Source organism: Patagioenas fasciata, chromosome 3, assembly GCF_037038585.1.
Source record: "Patagioenas fasciata isolate bPatFas1 chromosome 3, bPatFas1.hap1, whole genome shotgun sequence".
NCBI lineage: Eukaryota > Metazoa > Chordata > Aves > Columbiformes > Columbidae > Patagioenas > Patagioenas fasciata.
The window spans coordinates 95,159,924-95,180,018 of NC_092522.1; the positions used below are offsets into that span (position 1 = coordinate 95,159,924).

The window sequence follows — 20,095 nt, forward strand, 5'->3', positions numbered from 1 at the left end:
TAAAGGTCTGCAAAGCTCTGTTCTGCTCCCTTGTCCCTGAAGGCTGTTTCCCAGGGGATCCTGTTGACTAACTCCTTGAAGAGCTAGAATTTGGCTTTCCTAAAATTCAGGGTCCTGACTTTACTCATCACCTGCTCCACATCCCTCCAGATTGCAAACTCCATGAGCATGTGATAACTGCAGCCCAGGCTACCTCCAGTCTTGATATCACCAATTAGCTCACTTGCATTGGTGGCCATCAGGTCCAGTATTGCATACCCCCTGGTAGAGTTATCCTCAAAGCACTCCAGGAGTCTCCTGCATTGCCTAGAGCTCGCAGTGCTACTTTTCCAGCAGGTATTGGGGTGGTTGAAGTCCCCTGGCAGGACAACAGCCTGCAAGCATGACACCTCCTGTAGCTGGAGTAAGAAGGCTCCATCAACAGCCTCTCCCTGATTGGGGGGGCTGCAGCAGATGCCAACCACAAGCTTTCCTTTGTTGCCTTGCCACACAGCACTCCAACTTAAAGATAAAAATCAGACTGGAGCTTTCCATACTTAAAAAGAACTTACATCAAAGTCAAGAAGGACTGAGAAGATTAAAAGACATTCCAAAACTCCAGAGCTATAGCTGTGAAAAATACTTTTTGCACTGTGCCAGAAGCCAGACCTACTATGCAGTAATTATCATTGCTCTGTAAAGCTTGTTTTACAAGTGGTTGAGTACAACATTTACTCACTGAACTAGAAAACAAATTATGTCAAGGAAATATTTAAGTTCTATAAACCAGATAAATGCAATCTGAATTTAAATTAATTTTTATGTCACTCTAAATAATTACGTTAAGAAAACCTAACAGCTCCCCGCCCATTTATTTACTTAGGAATATTTTACACTGTGTTATAATAATTTTATTCATGCTTGATTAGAAAAACTTGTAATCTCTGAGAGTAAACTGAATATTAACATAAAGTAAGTATTACAAGGTCACAAGGTCCCTCCAAACACTTAATTTTAGTGAAATCAATGCTGAAACATTAGATACGACAGTGTAAAGGACTCTCAGTTTTATGAGGTGCTTCATTTATTACTAAGATAATGCTAAAATAACTTCCTCTTAAGTGAAGTATTTGGTATTATAAACACAACAATTGGAAATAAGGAAGTTGTTTCAAAAATATTTACTTCAGGACACCTGCAACTTTCCAAGGAATACAAAGTCAAGAATATGACTGTGGTGTCTTAGAAAGATTTGTAGATGTTTGAACTGAATTCCTCACTGGAACCAGGGAAACTACCACAGCAGAGAATGTCTGTTTAAATACATCTGAAACATTAAAAGAAAAATCCTATTAATCTATAAAAAATGAAGTTGTTGGCAGCTATTCTGAGAATAAGATAGGGCTAGTTAAATAAAAATCACAGAATCGTTTGGGTTGGAAGTGACGTCTTGAGATCACCTAGTACAATCCCTTTCCTGAAGCCAGGTCAATTCTCCAGTACTGTATGTATTTGACATTTGAATATCTCCACAGATGGAGATTTTACAACCGCTCTGGACAACATGTATCAGTATTTGACCATTCTCACAATAAAAAAGTGGGTTTTTGTGTTCAGATGGAATTTCCTGTTATTTAATTTGTGCCTATTGGCTCTTGTCCTGTCACAGGCTACTACAGAGGAGAATCTGGTTCCCTCTTCTTCATTCCCTCACGTCAGGTATTTATACACACTGAGAAGATGCCCCCTAAGCCTTCTTTTCTCCAGGCTGAAAAGTCTCAGCTCTCTTGGCCTCTCCTTTTACAAAGTCCCTTTAATCCACTTTGTGGTCCTGTGCTAGACCCACTTCACTAAGTCCATGTCTTCCTTGCTGTGGTCTCACCAGTTCTTAGCAAAGAGGAAGGATCTCTCCCTGACCTGCTGGCAATGCTCTTCCAAATACAGTCCAGGATACTGTTGGCCTTTTTGTTCCACAAGGGTACATAGTTGGCTCATGGTCTTCCTGTTGTCTAGTAGATTCTTCTCCACAAATCCTCTTCCCAGACAGTTTGCTTCCAGTGTAAGGATTTTGCATTTCCCCTTGTTGAACTTCATGTGAGTTCTCTGCTATGTTCTGGCCCATTGTTCAGGTTGTTAATGAAGATACTGGACATTCCTGGCTCCAGTATTGAACCATGGGGTACACCACTAGTGTCTTGTCTCCAACTGGACTTTGTGCCACTGATCACAACCCTCTGGGCCCAATTGTTCAGCTGGTTTTCAATCCACCTCACCATCCATTTATCTTAGCTGTACTTTGTCAGCTTGCCTATGAAGCTAACGAGATGAAGTTATGGGAGATAGTGTCAAAGGCTTTGCTAAAGTTGAGGTCAACAACATCTACTGTTCACCTCTCATCCACCAAGCTAGTCACCTCATTGTAGAACTACAGAATGTGGGATTGGAAGGGACCTCAAAATATTATCTAGTCCAATCCCCCTGCCGGAGCAGGAACACCTAGGTGAGGTTACACAGGAATGTGTCCAGGCGGGTTTTGAATGTCTCCAGAGTAGGAGACTCCACACCCTCCCTGGGCAGCCTGTTCCAGTGTTCTGTCACCCTCACTGAGAAGAAGTTTCTTCTCATATTTAAGTGGAACCTCCTATGTTCCAGTTTGCACCCAAGAATAATTTCCCCTTCATAAATCCACACAGACTGATGGGGAATAGACTTCCTCAGCTTATTGAATTATTTTGTATACTGCTTCTTATATAGAGAACTTTTCTAACACAGACTATCCCATTCATCTTATTGTCCTTCATGTGTTTAGAATTTGTTTCTAGGTAGGTTTCCTCTGACTCACTAACAGGGACTGAGATGAGGATGATTTGCCTGTGGTTCCCTAGATCTTTCTTCTCAAAGGCAAAAAGTGATACTTGCTTTCTTCTAGTCTTCAGGAACCTCTCCCAGTCACTATGACCATTTAACAGTGACCTTGCAATGACATCAGCTAGCTCCCTCTGCACTTGTGGATGCAACCCACCAGGCTCCATGGACTTTCAGAGCTGTGTCTTTCTTCTGAAGCTGCCTGGGTGCAGGAGTCCAACAGCAAACAGACAGTTACTTTGGTGGTGTCTGGGTCCTGAGCCTTCTGACCATCATATTTAAGGATGTGTATGTTGGACGGAGAAAGTTTGCTGGCCTCTTCTTTGTGCGCTTCCGCATGAACTGCAGTGCAAACTGCTGTACATCCATTTGCTGCTTCTGTTATCTGTGATGATGCACAAACTACTGAATCACCTGCCTATGACAGAGTCCTCTTCCTGGCGTGGGCTAAAAGGGTGCTCCACCCTTCCTAATCAGGAGTCAGCTAGAGCAAAAGCTGCAGGCACCCTTTGAGCAAGGACAGCTGATGGATTTAGGTAGAATCTGCTAGAGCTGCCCTTACCTGAGCCTTGTCTGGCAGCACCAGGCAGCCTCAGTTTCCTGAGAGGGTTCCCAGAAGTTCCGAAATCCCAGAAAAAGTGCCCAGAAGCTCAAGAAGGTATCAAGAAGATCTCAAAGATGCAGAAACTGCTGCACAAACTGCTTTACTAGCTGCATGCTGGACCTGAATGAAAAAAGACCATTTCTAGATGTCTAATAAACTTGTGATGATGCTTTGTGTTAAAAGATTTGTTTGAATTCACTAAACTATTGTATTTAAAATTAAATTGTTTTTAAAAAATAGTATTTTTTAAAAATGCACCAAGTTCAAGGGAAAGTCCCTGCTACAAAGACCTCCAACTGAAATTAATCATTAGCTTCTGAAAGCTTGGAATATATTTTGGAACTATAAATTCACTTCACAGCATTTAACACAGTGAAGGTAGAATCTGGAAAACTCTATTTGGTCTATACTTATAATTATTGGAAATTTTTAAAAAGTACAGAAACATGAAAAAAATTATTTGAAGACTGAAAAAATTCTTTACATGGGGAGCTGAAGTATCTTAGTTTAATTTTCTCAAAAATAAATGGAATGGCAATTTGATTACAGAGAAAAATACTTTAAATATCTTTTTAATGTAAAGCAGACATAAAAAAATCCCAAACAGCTGTTGGAGGCTTATGCTACATGCTCAAGTGTAAAATAAAAACCACATTTTTAAATGTGGTATCAACAAGAAACACTGGAACAACAACAACAACAAATCAAGGAGGCTTACAAAGTCTCTGTTGATGTCTTTCAGGTAGAAACTACTACCATGAAAGACATACTCCGCTAAAGTGCAGGAATACTGGGGGAAATAACAAAGTTCTGCGTAATGCAGGGAGCCAGAAAGATGGTGTAGTTGTCCACTGTGGTTTAAATTCCACACAATGCTAGGATAGCACCCAATATTTCTATTTTTTGTTGTTGAGTAATATTGGACCAGAGACTTTTCTGAGTAGCATCAAATAACCTTCTGAAGATCCTGACATCATTCTGAGCACTGGCGTAATAGTATCAAGTTGCTGCAGCAGTAACACACTGCTCTGAATGCCTGAAGCCAACAAGGGGGCGCTGAAAAGTTATGTATGAAGGTAACACCCACAGAATGGTCCAGTGTCTCTCATACACGAACAAGGAAGAGGGAATGAGCAGCGATCTCTACTGGTCCACTTCTCCCAGCGACCAGAATTAAAACCAAAGGCTCTTTCTTACCAAGGCCTCAAGTCTAACATAAACCACTTCACTAAAGATAACAAAACTAAAAAATTGGAGTAGTCACCAGCGGCAGAGCAAGGAGAAACACTGGTCTTTTTGTAAGAACTGCAAAGGTTTGAGAACTCCTTGTACCCACAGGAAAACACAAAGCTGTCTAACACATGTGAGTGGAAGTGGGTACCATGACAAAAGGAGAAACATAACAGTATAAACACAAACTTTAACTAAGTTCACTTAAGAGATTGTCACAACTAAAACCACCTTTCAATGAATATTGTATGTGTCTCAGGTTGGCTGAAAAATCAGAAATAATTTCACTGTATGGTGTCTGGATATGGCCAGATTATCATGCAGCCACTATTTCTTCTGCTATAATCATTACCTTCCTCTTCCAAGTAGCACCTCAAATAAGGATGCGCCACGTATGCTAAGTTGTTTCTTTTGTGTAGATACAGAAGTGTGGTAGTAAACAAAAAGCCAATTGCTTCACTTTAGGTCACAACTCTGTTCCTTTCTCTTAATTGCTCTGCAAAGGAAATAAACTATAAAAGTCTGAAGATCACTATTTGTACTACCTCGTTTCTCATGAGGGTTCCTCTCTCCTGCATAAGCCAGCTATGTGAAGAATGAGAAGACATAACAAAGGAGATGAAAGGAAAAGGTGTCACAATAGGCGGAGAAAGAATGGGAAGTAATGAATTTACTCTTATAACCAACACAGTTGCTAAATGCTAGACTATTAATATGTTTGCTTATACAGAAAAAAAATATTTGTGCATTTTGCTACTACAGCAGTATGAAGGAAGTAATATGCATAAGAATCCAATTTTTATTTGTTGTTGCACTATCTCCTCTCCATGACTGCACTACCTCCAGGTTTTAGTGAGTTTGGAATTTAGTCTTAAACCAAAAAAAATGGAGCGTGCATCCTGATAAAGGATCCTTTGACACTACACAGATCTAGTCAAAGAGCTTTCAGGGCTGCTTCTCTCTCATTCTGAATGATCTCCCTACACTAAATTTCTGTAAATATTAGTGTATGATGTTTTCTGCAAACTCCTTCATCCTTTGGGATATCTGGAAAACCTCCAGGAGGTCAGCTCAGACAGAAGATACTTCACACACTTCTGTCATCAAGTTCCATGGCTGACTTACTTGTGTACCATCATTTAAATGCGGAAGAAGCTAAACTGCTTGTTGAGGCAGGAGCAAGATCATATCCCAGCGTGATCATATAACAGTAAAACACTGAATCACCAAGCCACAGAAAGTGACATATTTATTATTCTAATAATCATGTGTTGGCTCAAATGATACCATGTAACTGTATCTACAATGTACTTACTGGACAAAAGCTGTAACCATTTTATTTCAAATAATGTATTGATCCCCCTTTGTTCTTGAAACAAATAACCCACTGTCAACATCTAAATGAGTGATGTTGTAGATTTGTGCTTGAAAGCAAATTTCACATATGTGTCAATATGTATTTTAAGGTGAGCATAACTTGGAACTAAAAATCTACAACTGAGTTAATCTTTATTGTAATTATACAATTAGATATAATCATATTTATTCTATTTCTACAATAATTATTATATATATTTTTACTATGTATTTTTTGATACAGATTATTTCTATGAGATGAAAGAAATACTACTACCCTGACTTATTCTTCTTAATATGGGAGAGGGGTACATTTGTCCTAAGTTCCCTCTATGGTCAACATAAGCAGACGGTGCACACTCTAGGACGGGCTCCCCCTTTTGGTATTTCTCAGTAGGTCTAATATAAAACTCAGATCTTGGATGATATAACAAAATCCTACTTAAAAACATGCTGAGAATGAAAATGCATGGTTCAGTCCACTTAAAAGAGGGAAGAAACCCACTGCATGGCTCTTTTTCTTCCCTTTCTATCTCATTGTGTAATGTCACTTAAGTCACTAGCTCTAACATGAGCCTTCTGGATGTTTCTTTGAGTTTTCGACAATACCGCTATTAATATTCTTAATTTTCCTCAGTTCCTTAGATCGTTTTAACGTGTGTTCTGAGGTGTCTAACTTACACTTTTAATAATTCTCTTCTTAGCTCCCCATTAAACTAAGCCTAATTTTTGTAAATGCTGCTGAGGTAAGTGGGTATTGAAATTTGGAATATGACAAGTACAATGCAAATGGCATCCAAATTGAATAGATACTTCCAAATGTTTTGGAGTAGGGTTTGTTTGTTTGTTTTCCCCTCCCTATTATGTTACAGTTTCTGTCTGCAAAATGGTCGCAACAGCACCTTTCGATCTGAACAGGATGTTGAAGAAAAATCATCAGTTAGTTAAACACTCAATACTATGCTTTAGTCTTCAAAAGACAGTCCATGACAAAACCAATAACTTCAGATAATGTGAAAGATTTGGAGGATTCTGCTGGAAGCAGAACAGAGGAACATGACATCTATGATTAAATAAAAACATTTAATGGCCATTAGATACGCACTGTCCTGTTTGTCATTAAACAGAGCAGAGATCTTGTAACAAACAGTACGTTATTGTGTAATTAAATGTATTGGAAATGCAAATGCACATGGGAGTTGAATGAAGACTGCAAACTGTTATTAACACTGGGCGGGGGTGGCCAGCAGAAAGAGTGTTGTGAGCATCTTGCTGGTAGAAAGATAAAGGCAGATGCTGAGGCCCCGCGGTCTGTCCTGTTCCCATTGTTTGGCTCAAGGCAACTGTGTGCATGGCCAAGATTGTAAAACAATCAGCACTTTTGTTTTTATAGATATTGGAATGAGACAGCAGTTCCATTTTACACGTGAATAAGACATGGCCGTGATATATGGAACAACTCCCTAATTCTCGCCACAAAATGGGAAAAAATAAAATTTTGAAATTAATTTATCCCCCATTATATATAATACATCATGCTAAACCTAAATCTTTGCCTCAAAAAGTTAAGAAGTTCAAAGGGTGATATCTCTAAACCACAGCCATATTTATAACTGTTCTCAAAGGAGAACCAACAAACTGTGTGTTCCCTGCAGATTCAATACTCCACAAAAACACATGCTAAAATATTCTAGAACTGGATATCCCTAGCTTTTCAGTATCCTGGATATTTAACTGCATAACAGCGGAAGTCACAGTAATTATAATTATCTTTAACAGCATGTTAATATGCTGTAAAAGTTGGTTTAATAGCAAATTCACTGCAACTTTTGATTCTCCCTTACTAAATTGACTTTTTCTGAATGGGTTCTCAATCCTTACTGTGAAAAATAACCTCAGCTTTCATATTTTCCCTTTCAACTTAAGTGAAATTTAGTGCTATCTTTATGACTTAAAAAACAATATAAAACATAGCTTTTGGGCCTTCACACCATTACTCATTTAGTTCAAGAACTGGTCTTCTGTTATTATTATTACTATTACTGGAATGATTAAACTGGTCTTTATTAATTCACTGTCATTGACTACGATCAATGGTAAGTACTACTAAATCCTTCCACTTCTTATAATTTAACTGAGATATTAAAAATCACGATGCCTAAACAAACCAAAAATTATTGACAGATCTAACTTCAAAACCACAAACTGGGTACAATTTATTGAAATGTTTGAGTCTGATTATCTTCCCAAACTTTTAGGTGCAGACTAGATCATAAACTCTCAAAACCGAATTATTTCTTGAGATACAACAATCATAAATATTTTTTATCTGTTCTAATGAACTACCAAATTCAGTAAGTCAGGGAAAACAAAAATATATCTCAGAGAAATCAGCCAATTACTTCATTAACATTCTGAATAACCCAGAATTTATTTCATGTCTTAGACATAATATCTATAACTTTTTTTCCTCTTACTTCTCTGCATATATATGTTAGGCTCTGACACCTGCATAATGGCATCTACCACAAAACTTGGGTCACTAGTTCTAGTTTCTGTTAATATTTTAGATAATGACCCTAAAATTCATATTTTATATATCCCAGAGTTCACAAGGTATGATCTATCCCCACAATAAAATAAAAACATCTGAACAATTTTAATACTCTGTCATTTTAAGTTACAGCAGAAACATGTTGCACAAATGACAATATCTACATCTGTGCTGCCAGTCAACACTTTAGATGTTTGAAGTCGTTAAATCTCCTTCAACTGAAGAGAAACCTCACACGTCAAAGCTCGGTTTGTTGATTCATACTCAGCTGCTACCTTTCCATTTTTCATTAGTGCTTAGAGAGAAGTTGCATATCAAGGTCAGTTCGCACACCCGCCAGTTGTTCACAAGTTTACTCACCCTTTGACCTTCTTTGCCAGGTGGACCTTGGGGACCCTCCAGCCCTGGCAAACCCTGAAAACACAAACATTGAACAAATGTAACATTCAGTGTTATTTTCATCCTGTATTATTCTATGGAAGCAAGACTAAGCCAAAGAGCCAGATGTCAGGACAAAGCATTTATTTCTAATAATAAAATAGGTTATTCATAATAACTTCTTTCAGGGTAATGCTATATTCAGGTGCAAGAAAAAATGCAAACAATGATTACTAATCACGTTCCTCCGTATAAAGGCTGAATCATTTGGAAGAGGTAAGCACTACTTAAACATAGTTATATTTAACTACAGTTTTGTACGAAAAGTGATTTATCTTGTTAAGCTAGAATGCCAGAAGAAAAAAAAAGTTACACTAAATTATGACAAATTACAACTCAAATGAAAATACAGGCACCGAAGGGGGAGGGGAAGGGAAGAGAGCGGAGTGAGAGGGGACTAAATATAGCAGGTGGCCTTAACGCTCACTGTATTGTAAGAACCAGCCCTGTGCAGTTTCCTCTGTGTGCCTGGCTTGGTTTTTCCAAGCCCTCAGAACCACTCACTTTTCTCTCGCCCTCTCTCCTGACCAGGCACAGGAGCTTTGCATGTTTTGAATATACCCTTGACTCTGCAGCCTTCCCTCTGAACTCCGTGCAAGGAGCTGCCTCTGCAGTCAGAACCACAGACTGTTTCCCAAGCTTTTGGGCTTTAATTTTATATCTGATTAATGTATGATATAATCATAAAGCCTTCAAATAACAACTCTGTACTTAAAACAGTGCCCTACCTCCCCCCACCCCTCCCTGCCCTTTACTTTATGAGTCACCTTGGAAAACAATTTTTTAAAAAAATTACTTTGAGGAAGCTATCTAAATTCCATTATAGCAACAAGAAATATGAAGAGTTTCAATGTAATCAGCACTGAAGAGTTCTACTTTGTATAAGTAAAAACCATCTTGAATGTGATGTTGCATATTCTTATAGCGTATCACAAATTAAAAACCTCATGTTTATTTAATAGTTTGAAATAGTAAAATATTAAATTATTAACCATTTAAATTACTCAGACTCAGGTGTTACTTCAACTTAAGGTGTATCTTTGATCAATCTCTGAACTTATTTAGCATCAATTACACATATTTATTGCCCTAGTAAGGGTAAACTGAGGCCTCCTAAGAATCATGTTTTGAAAAGTGTCCAGATTTCCAGAAATTAATTTTAAAAGTTCATTTGCAATCTCTAATTCCCAAGATGAACTTGAGAAAGTAAGTGGGCATGCCAAAGCTGCTAGCTCATTTATTTTGCAGTGATTAGCGTGAAGTCTGCCTTCAATTTTAAATAAAAGTAGTCAGTTCTAGAGTTTTTCTAATCCTATGTTTTCTCTAATTTCAAACACTAATGCTAGAGGAGTATCTCAGACATTATTCCATTGTAGGATATTTCTCCTTTCACTTCAGTTCATAATGTAAAGAAGCTAAGATTTAGGTTTTTCTACAAAACTGATGCATGCCACTTCCATCTTTTCCCCAAAGTTTATGGATCTAGAATATGCATGAAAATGTTGTGTCCAATAAATAAATCACAGAGAGTTAACCACAGCACAGTTATGGAGGTTATACAGGCACAAACTCATAAAGCGGTATGTGACCACGAACTCTGTAAACCTACTCTCCCTTTTGCTCAAGTTGGTATGTAAATTTGCAGCCAATTATGTCTGTTCAACTGTTAGCAACATTCTACCTTCGTAGAGAAGTTCTGGGAATTCAGGAAGAGGTGGAGTTCTTTTTTGTTAATATTTCATTTGTAGTGACAGCTTTATGCAGGGGAATGAGACGAGAACCTGTAACATCTGTTTTATGGAAGAGGAAATACTCTGCCTCATGTAACTGTACAATAAGGTTCCAGGGGGACAAGAATTACACGAGAATGTAACTGCACAATAGTGATAATTAATAGCCAACACTTTTTCCTAGACCTACTTTAATTCTTTTTCTTCTCTCTACAATATTATTGTCAAGAAAAAGGAACCAGATAAGGAGGTTTATCTTCAAGGAAAGGGAGGAGAGCAGCTTACAATTGGTAACTAGGCAGGGAGGACTACCCTGTACAAGGAGCCACATCCTGACATTGAAAGTGAGGTAAAAGTTCACACTAACTTCATTGGGATCTTCAGTTTAAAGAGTGGTGGGACAATGTGGGCCATGGTAACTGACACAGCTGTAAAACTGTAATATCTTGTCATTGGTAATGACCAAGCAACGTTATCCATGTTCAGCATTCACTGAATGAGATTCTGGAAAAACAAGTGAAGAAGAAACCTGCAGGAGGAACGAAAAAGTTCTCAACAGTGAAATCTCTCCGAAGGAATGAATAAAACATCCCCTGTTGAATGCCTATGAAACTTGACAGTATATCTAACAGTTTAGCACAGAAAAGAAGTACATATCTGTAGGAAGGCAGAACAAACTATCTTCTCAGATCTGATCCCTATTTAACCTCTGGAGATCTCTCCCTGGAGAGCAAAGATCAGATTCTCCACTCCTTCATATCATAGAAAGCACAGCAGGTAGACCGATCCCACCAAAAGAATCCACCACCATAGATAGAAAGGGACAGAATATATACGGAATATGTACATGAGGCCTCATGGGATCTGCTGTCGATTGCACTGAAAATGCTTGTGTCAGAAGGCAACCTATTTTACCTGTACCATCTTTCCAGGAAGTGCAAATGTCTCAAACATTACCAGGTAGCTTGTGGAAAAAATATGTCAGTAAGCTGGAGATGGGCTCAGGTGCATCTGAAGCTTAGAAAATCTGCTACAATGAGTAAGGATGAATATGAAAAGAGATATGAAAAGAGAAAACACTAAGTATGGGCAGGCATAAGAGGGTTGTACAAAATCTTGAAAACTGAGTTAAGAGTGGGAACTTGTGAATTCATTTATAAGAGTTAAATCCTAAAGGGAAGTGTTGGCAAGGGAAAAGATGCTGGTTGTGAAGCTGGCTAAAGAAAAAGCAAGCATGCTATGAAGCACAAGCTCATGGATACTTAAACAAAAAGATAATCAAAACAGACTAAGGTTTAGCCAAGAGAACAGAGCAAAACCAGAGCAGATTTAAAAATGCTACAGTAGAATAAGTAAGCTTTTAAAAGATCTTGCATATCATTGAAAATATCTGTAGGAATTAATATTTTAATTCATAACAGCTCATATTTTTGGCAAATAGCAAGAGGTAAAAGCTAATGAGAATTATGAAACTTGAGAAGGTAGAAGGAAAATGTGTTTGGAGGTGATAGAAAAATCAACTAACAGTTCAGTCAGTTAAGCTGTTTTAAATTTCATAAGCTAACGTTTTAAAGTGCATTAGCTGGCATGTAGCTATCAGAAGCTGCATATTGCAGAAGGACTAAAATCCTGGCATGTGACCTTGCAGGTACAAAAACACGCTAAAACGTCTGATACATCATGACAAGCATCTGCAGACACAGGGGAGACTTGGTTCAGAAATTTAATAGCTCAGAGTAACTGCCTAAGAACACACCCTGAACAAAAGCAAAACATTTATTGTAACCTCTTGGTGAATTAAAACAAAAAAAACCCCAAACCACCACCAAGCACAAAAAAGTCCCAGCTGAAGTGGAAAAGCAAAGTCACTTAAAGTTGTTATTTTTATTACTTCCTCTGGAAGCTTATGGCCAATGCCAAAAGCATATTTAACAAATATTAGACAAATAAATATATTTTTGGTATTCTGAAAGTTGCTTCAAAACAGAGCTGATAGTTTTTGAAGCAGAAGTCTAGACAGGTGACTTATGCACTCGTAGGTTTTCACTGAAACAGATTCTGAGCATGGTAGCATTTATTTCTGAAGACAAATTAGAAACATAAATGCTAACAATGAGAAAGGTCTAATTAAGATGCAAAATTTATTTAATTATAGACCTTTACAGACTGCTTTCGGTGTTCTATATAAAAACTACTCTCATTTTTTTCCTCACTACGAATTCCAGCAAACACACGGCCTCAGTTTTTATGCAATAAATACTATTAGGCAGGGAGAAAGTATATGTAGCTTAGTGAAACGTGTCAAGCAAAGATAGAAACAAAATATAAATTAGGTATGCAGAAAACACCTTGTGGTATTGTAAGAAAAGGTCATTTTTCAACCATTCGAATACGCGAGCTTTTATAATGATAAAACTTTGCTACTTTAAAAAGACTCAGTTATAATAGACATAATTAGGGCAAGCAATTTGTAAACAATAAGTTTATAAACAGAAAGGTATGGTTCTACTGAAACAAAATCAACACTGAAACCTTTTTACAAGAGAATTGCTGGGCAATTCCCACTGCAGGGGCCTGACCTACTTCTTCCATACACAGTTCTCACCAGGATGAAGAAAAGTAATCACACTGATGAATTGCATACACAATGATTACTCTGTAAAACCTGCATGTAGACCAGCACAGAATCAGACAAATCAAGAGCGAAGTAAAAAGAGACCACAGATTTTCACTTCCTGATGTAATACAATGTGTGACCACAGTAAAAAGCTGCAGCCTGTCTGACTTGAAGAGCATTCCCCAGCCATTCAAATGCTGCTCATGAGGTGGCTGGTACTGCTGTGACTGCACTCATGCAAGAAATGCCACAGCACTCCAGACAGGATATATCAAAATGCAGTTAGTTCAATCAGGTCTTAAATTCATCTACTTATTTGGAGGTGTTACCAGATGACAAGTTCCACTTTGTAGCTCATGACTGCCACTGTAATCCTTCTATCCTATTTTGACGGTATTTTACTCTTTGGTCTGTTTGCACCATATGACGGGAAATAAGCAGCTTCCTCTCATGTAAGAACAGGCTACTACCCTCAGGAAGCAAAGGAGCCAAAACATAAATACCTCCCCCACCTTCAAGGTGGCTACAGTGCTGGTTTCCCAGATATCTTCAAGTTAGTTTACTTGCTGCAACTATCCCACTGCCCTATTTTAGAAGCCCAAATGGAAGGGTTAGGAAGAGAGAGATCTCAAAATACAATTATGATGGCTTCTGCCTCTTGTCCACAAGACTGCCCATCACCATGCACATGGAAATCCACAGACCCTACGGACACATCTTACTGTTACAGAATTTTGCCAGAATGGAAAAAATGGCACAGGAAAATCACAGATGGATGACTAATTTCTTATTGTATTACCATTCAGTGAGGGAAAATAGATCACCACTTATTTCAAATACCTATACCTTCAGCATTTCCAAATATGATCTGGTTTCATTCACATCTTTAAGTGAAGTAAGTTGAGATGGCAGCTGAAAGACTTGGATTCCACGTTTGGCCTGGTATTGCTACTGCAGCAATCATACAGTTTTACTTGGGAATGCAAAGTGGAGCAGGCCACAATTTTGATTTCAAAACTGCTGCCAGCCCAGCCCATTTACTTCAGTGGGAAAGGAGACAGTATTTATCAGAACCATTTCAGTCTGCCAGAAAACATGATCGGCTACATTTTCTTGATAATTTATTACTGAAGCAAACAGAAAATATATTCCCCAATGATCTCATCATGTTTTGGGTTTGGTCATTTCTGTAGCAGCATTTCTCCGGTAGCTTAACTTGAAATATGTCTCGCTTGAGATCAATAATTTCAAAGGAAAATTGGAAGAGCAATTTCACAGAACTTCACAGAAGTTTTATGAGTCTAGTACTTTTAATAGATATGAATTTATATTCTAAGTAAAAAAAAGAGTATAATTTAAAATGAGTAATTTGAAATTATCTTTATGTTGATGCCTGTTGCATATGGGACTATTCTCAAACTGTTATTCTAATGAAGAATTAATTCATGCCAATTAAGCAGACTGAATTTTTGAAAAACAAATTTTCTGTGAGGCTAAGACATCAATCTTCACTTGGGCCTTCAGTATCAGTATTGCTACATAAAAAACAGACTGAAATTGCTAAAACATCTTATATTTCACTAAAAGGGTAATCTTAATAGGATCTGCTTCCATACTTAATAAGCATTTTTTTAAAGAATATTTGCAAGTTACACTGTGAGAGCTAGAGACCACTGTATCTGATGCAAAACAATGGAATAGTTCAGTATTTTCATTAAATTAATATACCTCCATTAAAAAGCTCAAGGAGATAAAATTTAGAATTTTCTTAGAGGAATGCACAAGAATGAATATATAATCTGCTGTCTATACTTTCTTTTGTTAACTAGAATTGCTCTCCTTTATATCTTTACACGAAAAGAGAGGACAGCATTAGTTGAGATGCTTACTAATGAGGGTGTGTGCCCCTTTCTTAAGTAATACAAGTCATTCACATGACTTATTTTTTCAGTGTGAGACAAGAAAGGAATTGTGGGGAGAGGTCAAGATAAGCAAAATCTGGAAGAATCATCTGAAATACTGCTGTCCATTACAACAGCAAGAACACAAGGATAAGTACACCCCCTCTTCAGGGTTCTGAACAAATGCCAAATAATTACACTAAGACTGAAGTACTGCGTCAAATGAATTTGTGAAATTCCAAGGCAACACTGCTGAAAGTGAATATTAGCTTTACATGAATAGCTGCCAAAGTTCTGAGGGGAAAAGTGCATAATCTGTTGCTGATGTTTGTTTAGGGAAGAGAAAGCCAAAAGTGATGGTGGAGCTTGCCGGGGCCTAAATCTGCGGCTTCCTCCTGCAGCCGCCTCCACGCCGCACTTGTGCGCCAGCTTCCTTTGGCTCAATTTAACCAGACCTTGGAGCCAACATTCCAACTATCTGTTTAGTAAGCAAGTCTTGGGGACCTCTGTCTGTGACCGACTTAAGCCTCGACTTCTGCATAAACACTTGGTGCCATCTGGATGACTATTTTATAACTCCTGAAATGGATAGCTCCGCAGGAACGTACGTACGGACGCTCGTTTTCCTCAGGAACTAAAAGCAGCATATCGGGTGTCAAGAGGAATAGTTATCAGATATTTTACAAGAGATGGCTGCGCTACCTTCCCTCACCTGTCACTCTTCTGACACGGCATGCACAGGCTTAAGTTGGGGATACCAGAGTGAAGGAGCTGCAGAGCCAGTTGTGCCCCTGCAAAAACAGTCCCCAGCTTTTGCTGCTCAATTCCACATTTTGACAAAACGGCACAATGGAGCAGTATAATCCCTCCTGTTTATTCTCTGAAGGATCCCCAACTACAGTACAATTTATCAGTAAACTTAGACTTTTAAAGACTAAACATATCCCTGCATAAAGTGGGCATCACTAGAGAGAAAAGTTTAAAAGGTATTCCCAGCATGCATCATAAGACCCTCGAAAAGTACTAAAGAAAAGGGACATGTAGTACTAACAGAGCAATTCAGAAAGAACATACCAGAGAAATCAAAGACCGCATAAAGAAAGAATGAGAATCAATCATGACTATGGACTACTCCCATAAAACTACCATAACTAAGGAGAGAAAATAAATATATCTTAGCTTATGTAGTGTTAACTGACTCCATGGAAACACAGAAAAACTTTACATCCTTAATAAAAGTGCCTAAATACACACATATATGACAAAGTTGGCAATCTAAGCCACTAAAATGTATTTGTATGAATAATGCATGAATCAAACAAATATACTTAGAATTACTGAAATTACTAATTTCATTAGGATTCTACATAAAGCCTATACTTCTTTCACATATTTCTTTCTACACCTTAGCATATTTTGTGCTGCAATGCTGTTCCTTTGTTTCCCTTTAATTTATCATGCAAGAATGATGAAACTTTATTATCGAGACTTCCATACCTGCCTTAAAAAAAATGTACAGAAACACATAGGTAGTGATTCTCATCCCATCTCTATTCACTGCAGAAACATATAGTCAGGTATAAACAATTTCTTTCTGAATTCTCTGATATTGCTGCAAGGAAGAAGTTTTGCTAAGTGTGCACGCTTTAGAATTTTGGTAGAGATTTTCTGTTAACTGACATCAAACAGGAGTATGCACAGCTCTGTTTTTTTCAGAGAAATGCACTTTCTGAGCTCTGAAATTTCAATTTCAAACTCATAAAAACATTTTTGAGTCTTAAAAAGCAGCGGTACTATTTCCCCTGTTTCTCAGTTTGCCAATATGCTCACCCACCTGATACACTGATACAGCTGTTGGGTATTTATGAATTCGGCCACACATACTGCCTCCAAGTATTCCCTATTCCTTACAGAGATAGTAATGGCTGTACCTGTCAGTTGAACACTGTTAAAAATACAGCTTTTTTTCTCCAAGTACCAATACTTTCATTCTCTTCTGCATTTTTTCATGTTGGAGGTCAGAGCCATGCTTACCATGCTTCTGAGCAGCACAGGATTTTCAACACATCAGGAATGCCTGAAGACTCTTTGACACTGGGTATATGAAACCTTTTCGGCTTTCACAACAGAGACAATTGGAAAAACAAGAGTTTCTACTATTTACTGTTACATGCTTCTGCAGATTACCTATGGACAACTCTCTGTGGACCAAAGGACTACCAACAGCTGTTTGGGAATGACTGCAGTGAAGCAGTCTCAGCCTTTTGTCACCTTTACGCTCCCTGTGCTGTGAGGACAGGATTATGATGCAGGTCTGGGTACGGGGAGAATGCTCTGGCCCTGCTCAACACTGCTAATGCTTTAGTTTGTACTGAAACCAGAGCATGTGGTAGACATTCTCCAGCTTATTCCACTGGCATATGTATTATATGGAAATACATAGGAATGGAAGAGCTGCATATGGCAGCAGAGCTCTGCAATGTCATCATTTCCCACCTGTCTCAATATGCAATTCCACTGGGGCAGAAGGTCAATGACCCAGCCTCAACTGTCCAGTTTGAGCAAAAACAAGCCCCCTTCAATATTCAGCCCCTCACTGCCCAAATGCATTTTGGACATTGTTCTAACAGCATGTCATTATTTTCACTCCTTTCCCCTCTACCCCTCCCAGCATAATAATTCATTTCGCATTTTGATGAGAGGAAAATCATTTTAACATTAACAAAGGCTAAAAATGGCTATAAGTAAGGGGATAAATTTATGACATTATGCATGAGTCCCAAATGAATGGGACATATAAGAACTCGGCTTTAACAGGGCTCATATCTGAAACACTGATGTCACATTTTGGCTGTAACAGCATGAATGGTCCTGACATAGTAAGTTGTCATTCAGTGACACATGAACCTTGATATTATCTGACCTACTACTTATTCACAGCGAGATACTTCATCTTCCTTTCATGGTTATATATCTTAAGAGTCATGGCCACACGGATGTCACACAAATAGAACCACTCTGAAGACAGGGTTTTCCCTAAGCCACCACGATTCATGTCATTTGTCTTCTTTTAGCTCTTGCCAACAGAAACTTGTGACTATTTACAGCGGCAGAGAGAAAAAGCTTTCCTGCTGGGCCATCTATTCCCACAGATCTGTAATCTGTCTTCAAACTGCTAAAGCACTTCACACTCACTCTTGTCTTTTCTATCGGCAGCTACACAAAAAAAGTTTCAGTATGTCAGTTAGTAACATCACTCTGAAGACTCGTGTGCGTTCCTAAAATGTTTCCTTTTAAAAAGTGTGACAACAAGCATCAGTGGTTGTGTGAATGCAGAGACATCTTGCTATGCCTGAATCAACTGAACTGAGACATCCGCACAGCATTTTATGGTTCAAGAAATATAATTCTTTGACAGTCCATTTTATGAATGTGAATCACTGAAGGTACAGAAAGAGTAAGTTCAGTCAATTTGAAAGCAGCTTTTTCATATCATACTACTAACCTCTGAGTATGACTCTTAGAAAAGTTACATGTCCACAGCTGCAACTGAAGACAGTGAAACTATAAGCATTTGAAGAGGCCTAACATATCCAAGTGCTGCTATCAGTCATTTTTCCATCACTTACACAAAAAATGCTCAAAAGCACCGTTCTGTGGTCCTATAGCACACAGAAAATAAGCACCCTCAAATCTTTTTCTTGTGTCTTCAGAAGTATCCTATTCCTGTTTCAGTGATCCCTTCAAGGCCTATAAGAATCTATCTGAAGCAAGATCTACTGTAATCCATCAATTGCAGTAACAATCCTAGAATCAAAGTTGTTTAATAAAAATATTTCACTGTTAACTCCTTCAATACACATTTTGAGAGTATATTCAAGAGTTGAAGGACATAATTGTCCCCATTTATCTCCAGCAGATATGAACTGCAGCAAACAGACACTGATCTTGGGACACTACTATTTTATGCCCAGGAAATCAAGATACTGGATATTTAGATTTCCTAATTCAAAACCAAGTACCATAAAACATGGCAACTTAATTTTGAAATCTTAGACTAGAATTTATTTTTATGATACAGGTCTCTGGTTACACCCTTTAGTGTTCATCAGATCTAATGGAGCTGCTTGTTGCTACAGTCTTGGAAAGTAAGATAGTTGAAAAGACACTGTATACTCATTAAGACTATGAATGATAATTCTTATGAGGTTTATTTAGGATTATATGGGTAATATGAATAGCGCAGAAGTAGTTTGTAATACTGAGTCTGGGGGAAGAGCTATTCAATGCCGTGGAACTACAGCCTGGGAATTCAGGAACTTTTGGTTTTGTTTCCATTTTTGCCACACTCTTTTATACCATTCTCAATCGGTTTTACCTAAATGGACTGCCCTTAATGGAAGGCCTTCTCATTTCAGTTTGTGAGCAAAATCACTTTGATTGAGACAGAATTTATTACCTTGATGTATCGAAACTTGCCCTGGAGAGTTCTGGGGACATTTCTATTTCAGGCTTTGTACATGCTTGGGGCACAGATCATTTCAAGGAAATTAAAAACATCTTCTACCATCTCTGCAGCACTACCTAGCCAGAATACAACTAGTATGCAGGTCAACCATCCTTTCTGGTGCACAGTTGTGTACAAGACCCTCACAAAGAATTTGTTAGATCCATACTCAGGAAGTCTTTCCTTGATAGCTGAAAGACAGCTAATCAATAAAGAAGGAAGATACCTGTCTGCTTTTCTTTCCTCTGAGAATTGTAGAAACCATAAAATCCCCCTAAATTATTGAAATATTGTTTTTAGTAAGAATCCCATAA

General features: G+C 38.1%; 1 protein-coding gene across 10 annotated transcripts in view; it reads right to left on the reverse strand.

Moving 5' to 3' along the window:
* COL19A1 (collagen type XIX alpha 1 chain) overlaps nt 1-20,095 on the reverse strand; it is a 189,340-nt gene that overhangs the window by 65,816 nt on the left and 103,429 nt on the right. For all 10 annotated transcript variants that reach the window (XM_065835269.2, XM_071806921.1, XM_065835270.2 and 7 more), the window contains one exon: nt 8,949-9,002. In XM_065835269.2, the coding sequence (XP_065691341.2) occupies nt 8,949-9,002 (54 nt within the window). The remainder of the gene's footprint in view (nt 1-8,948; nt 9,003-20,095) is intronic.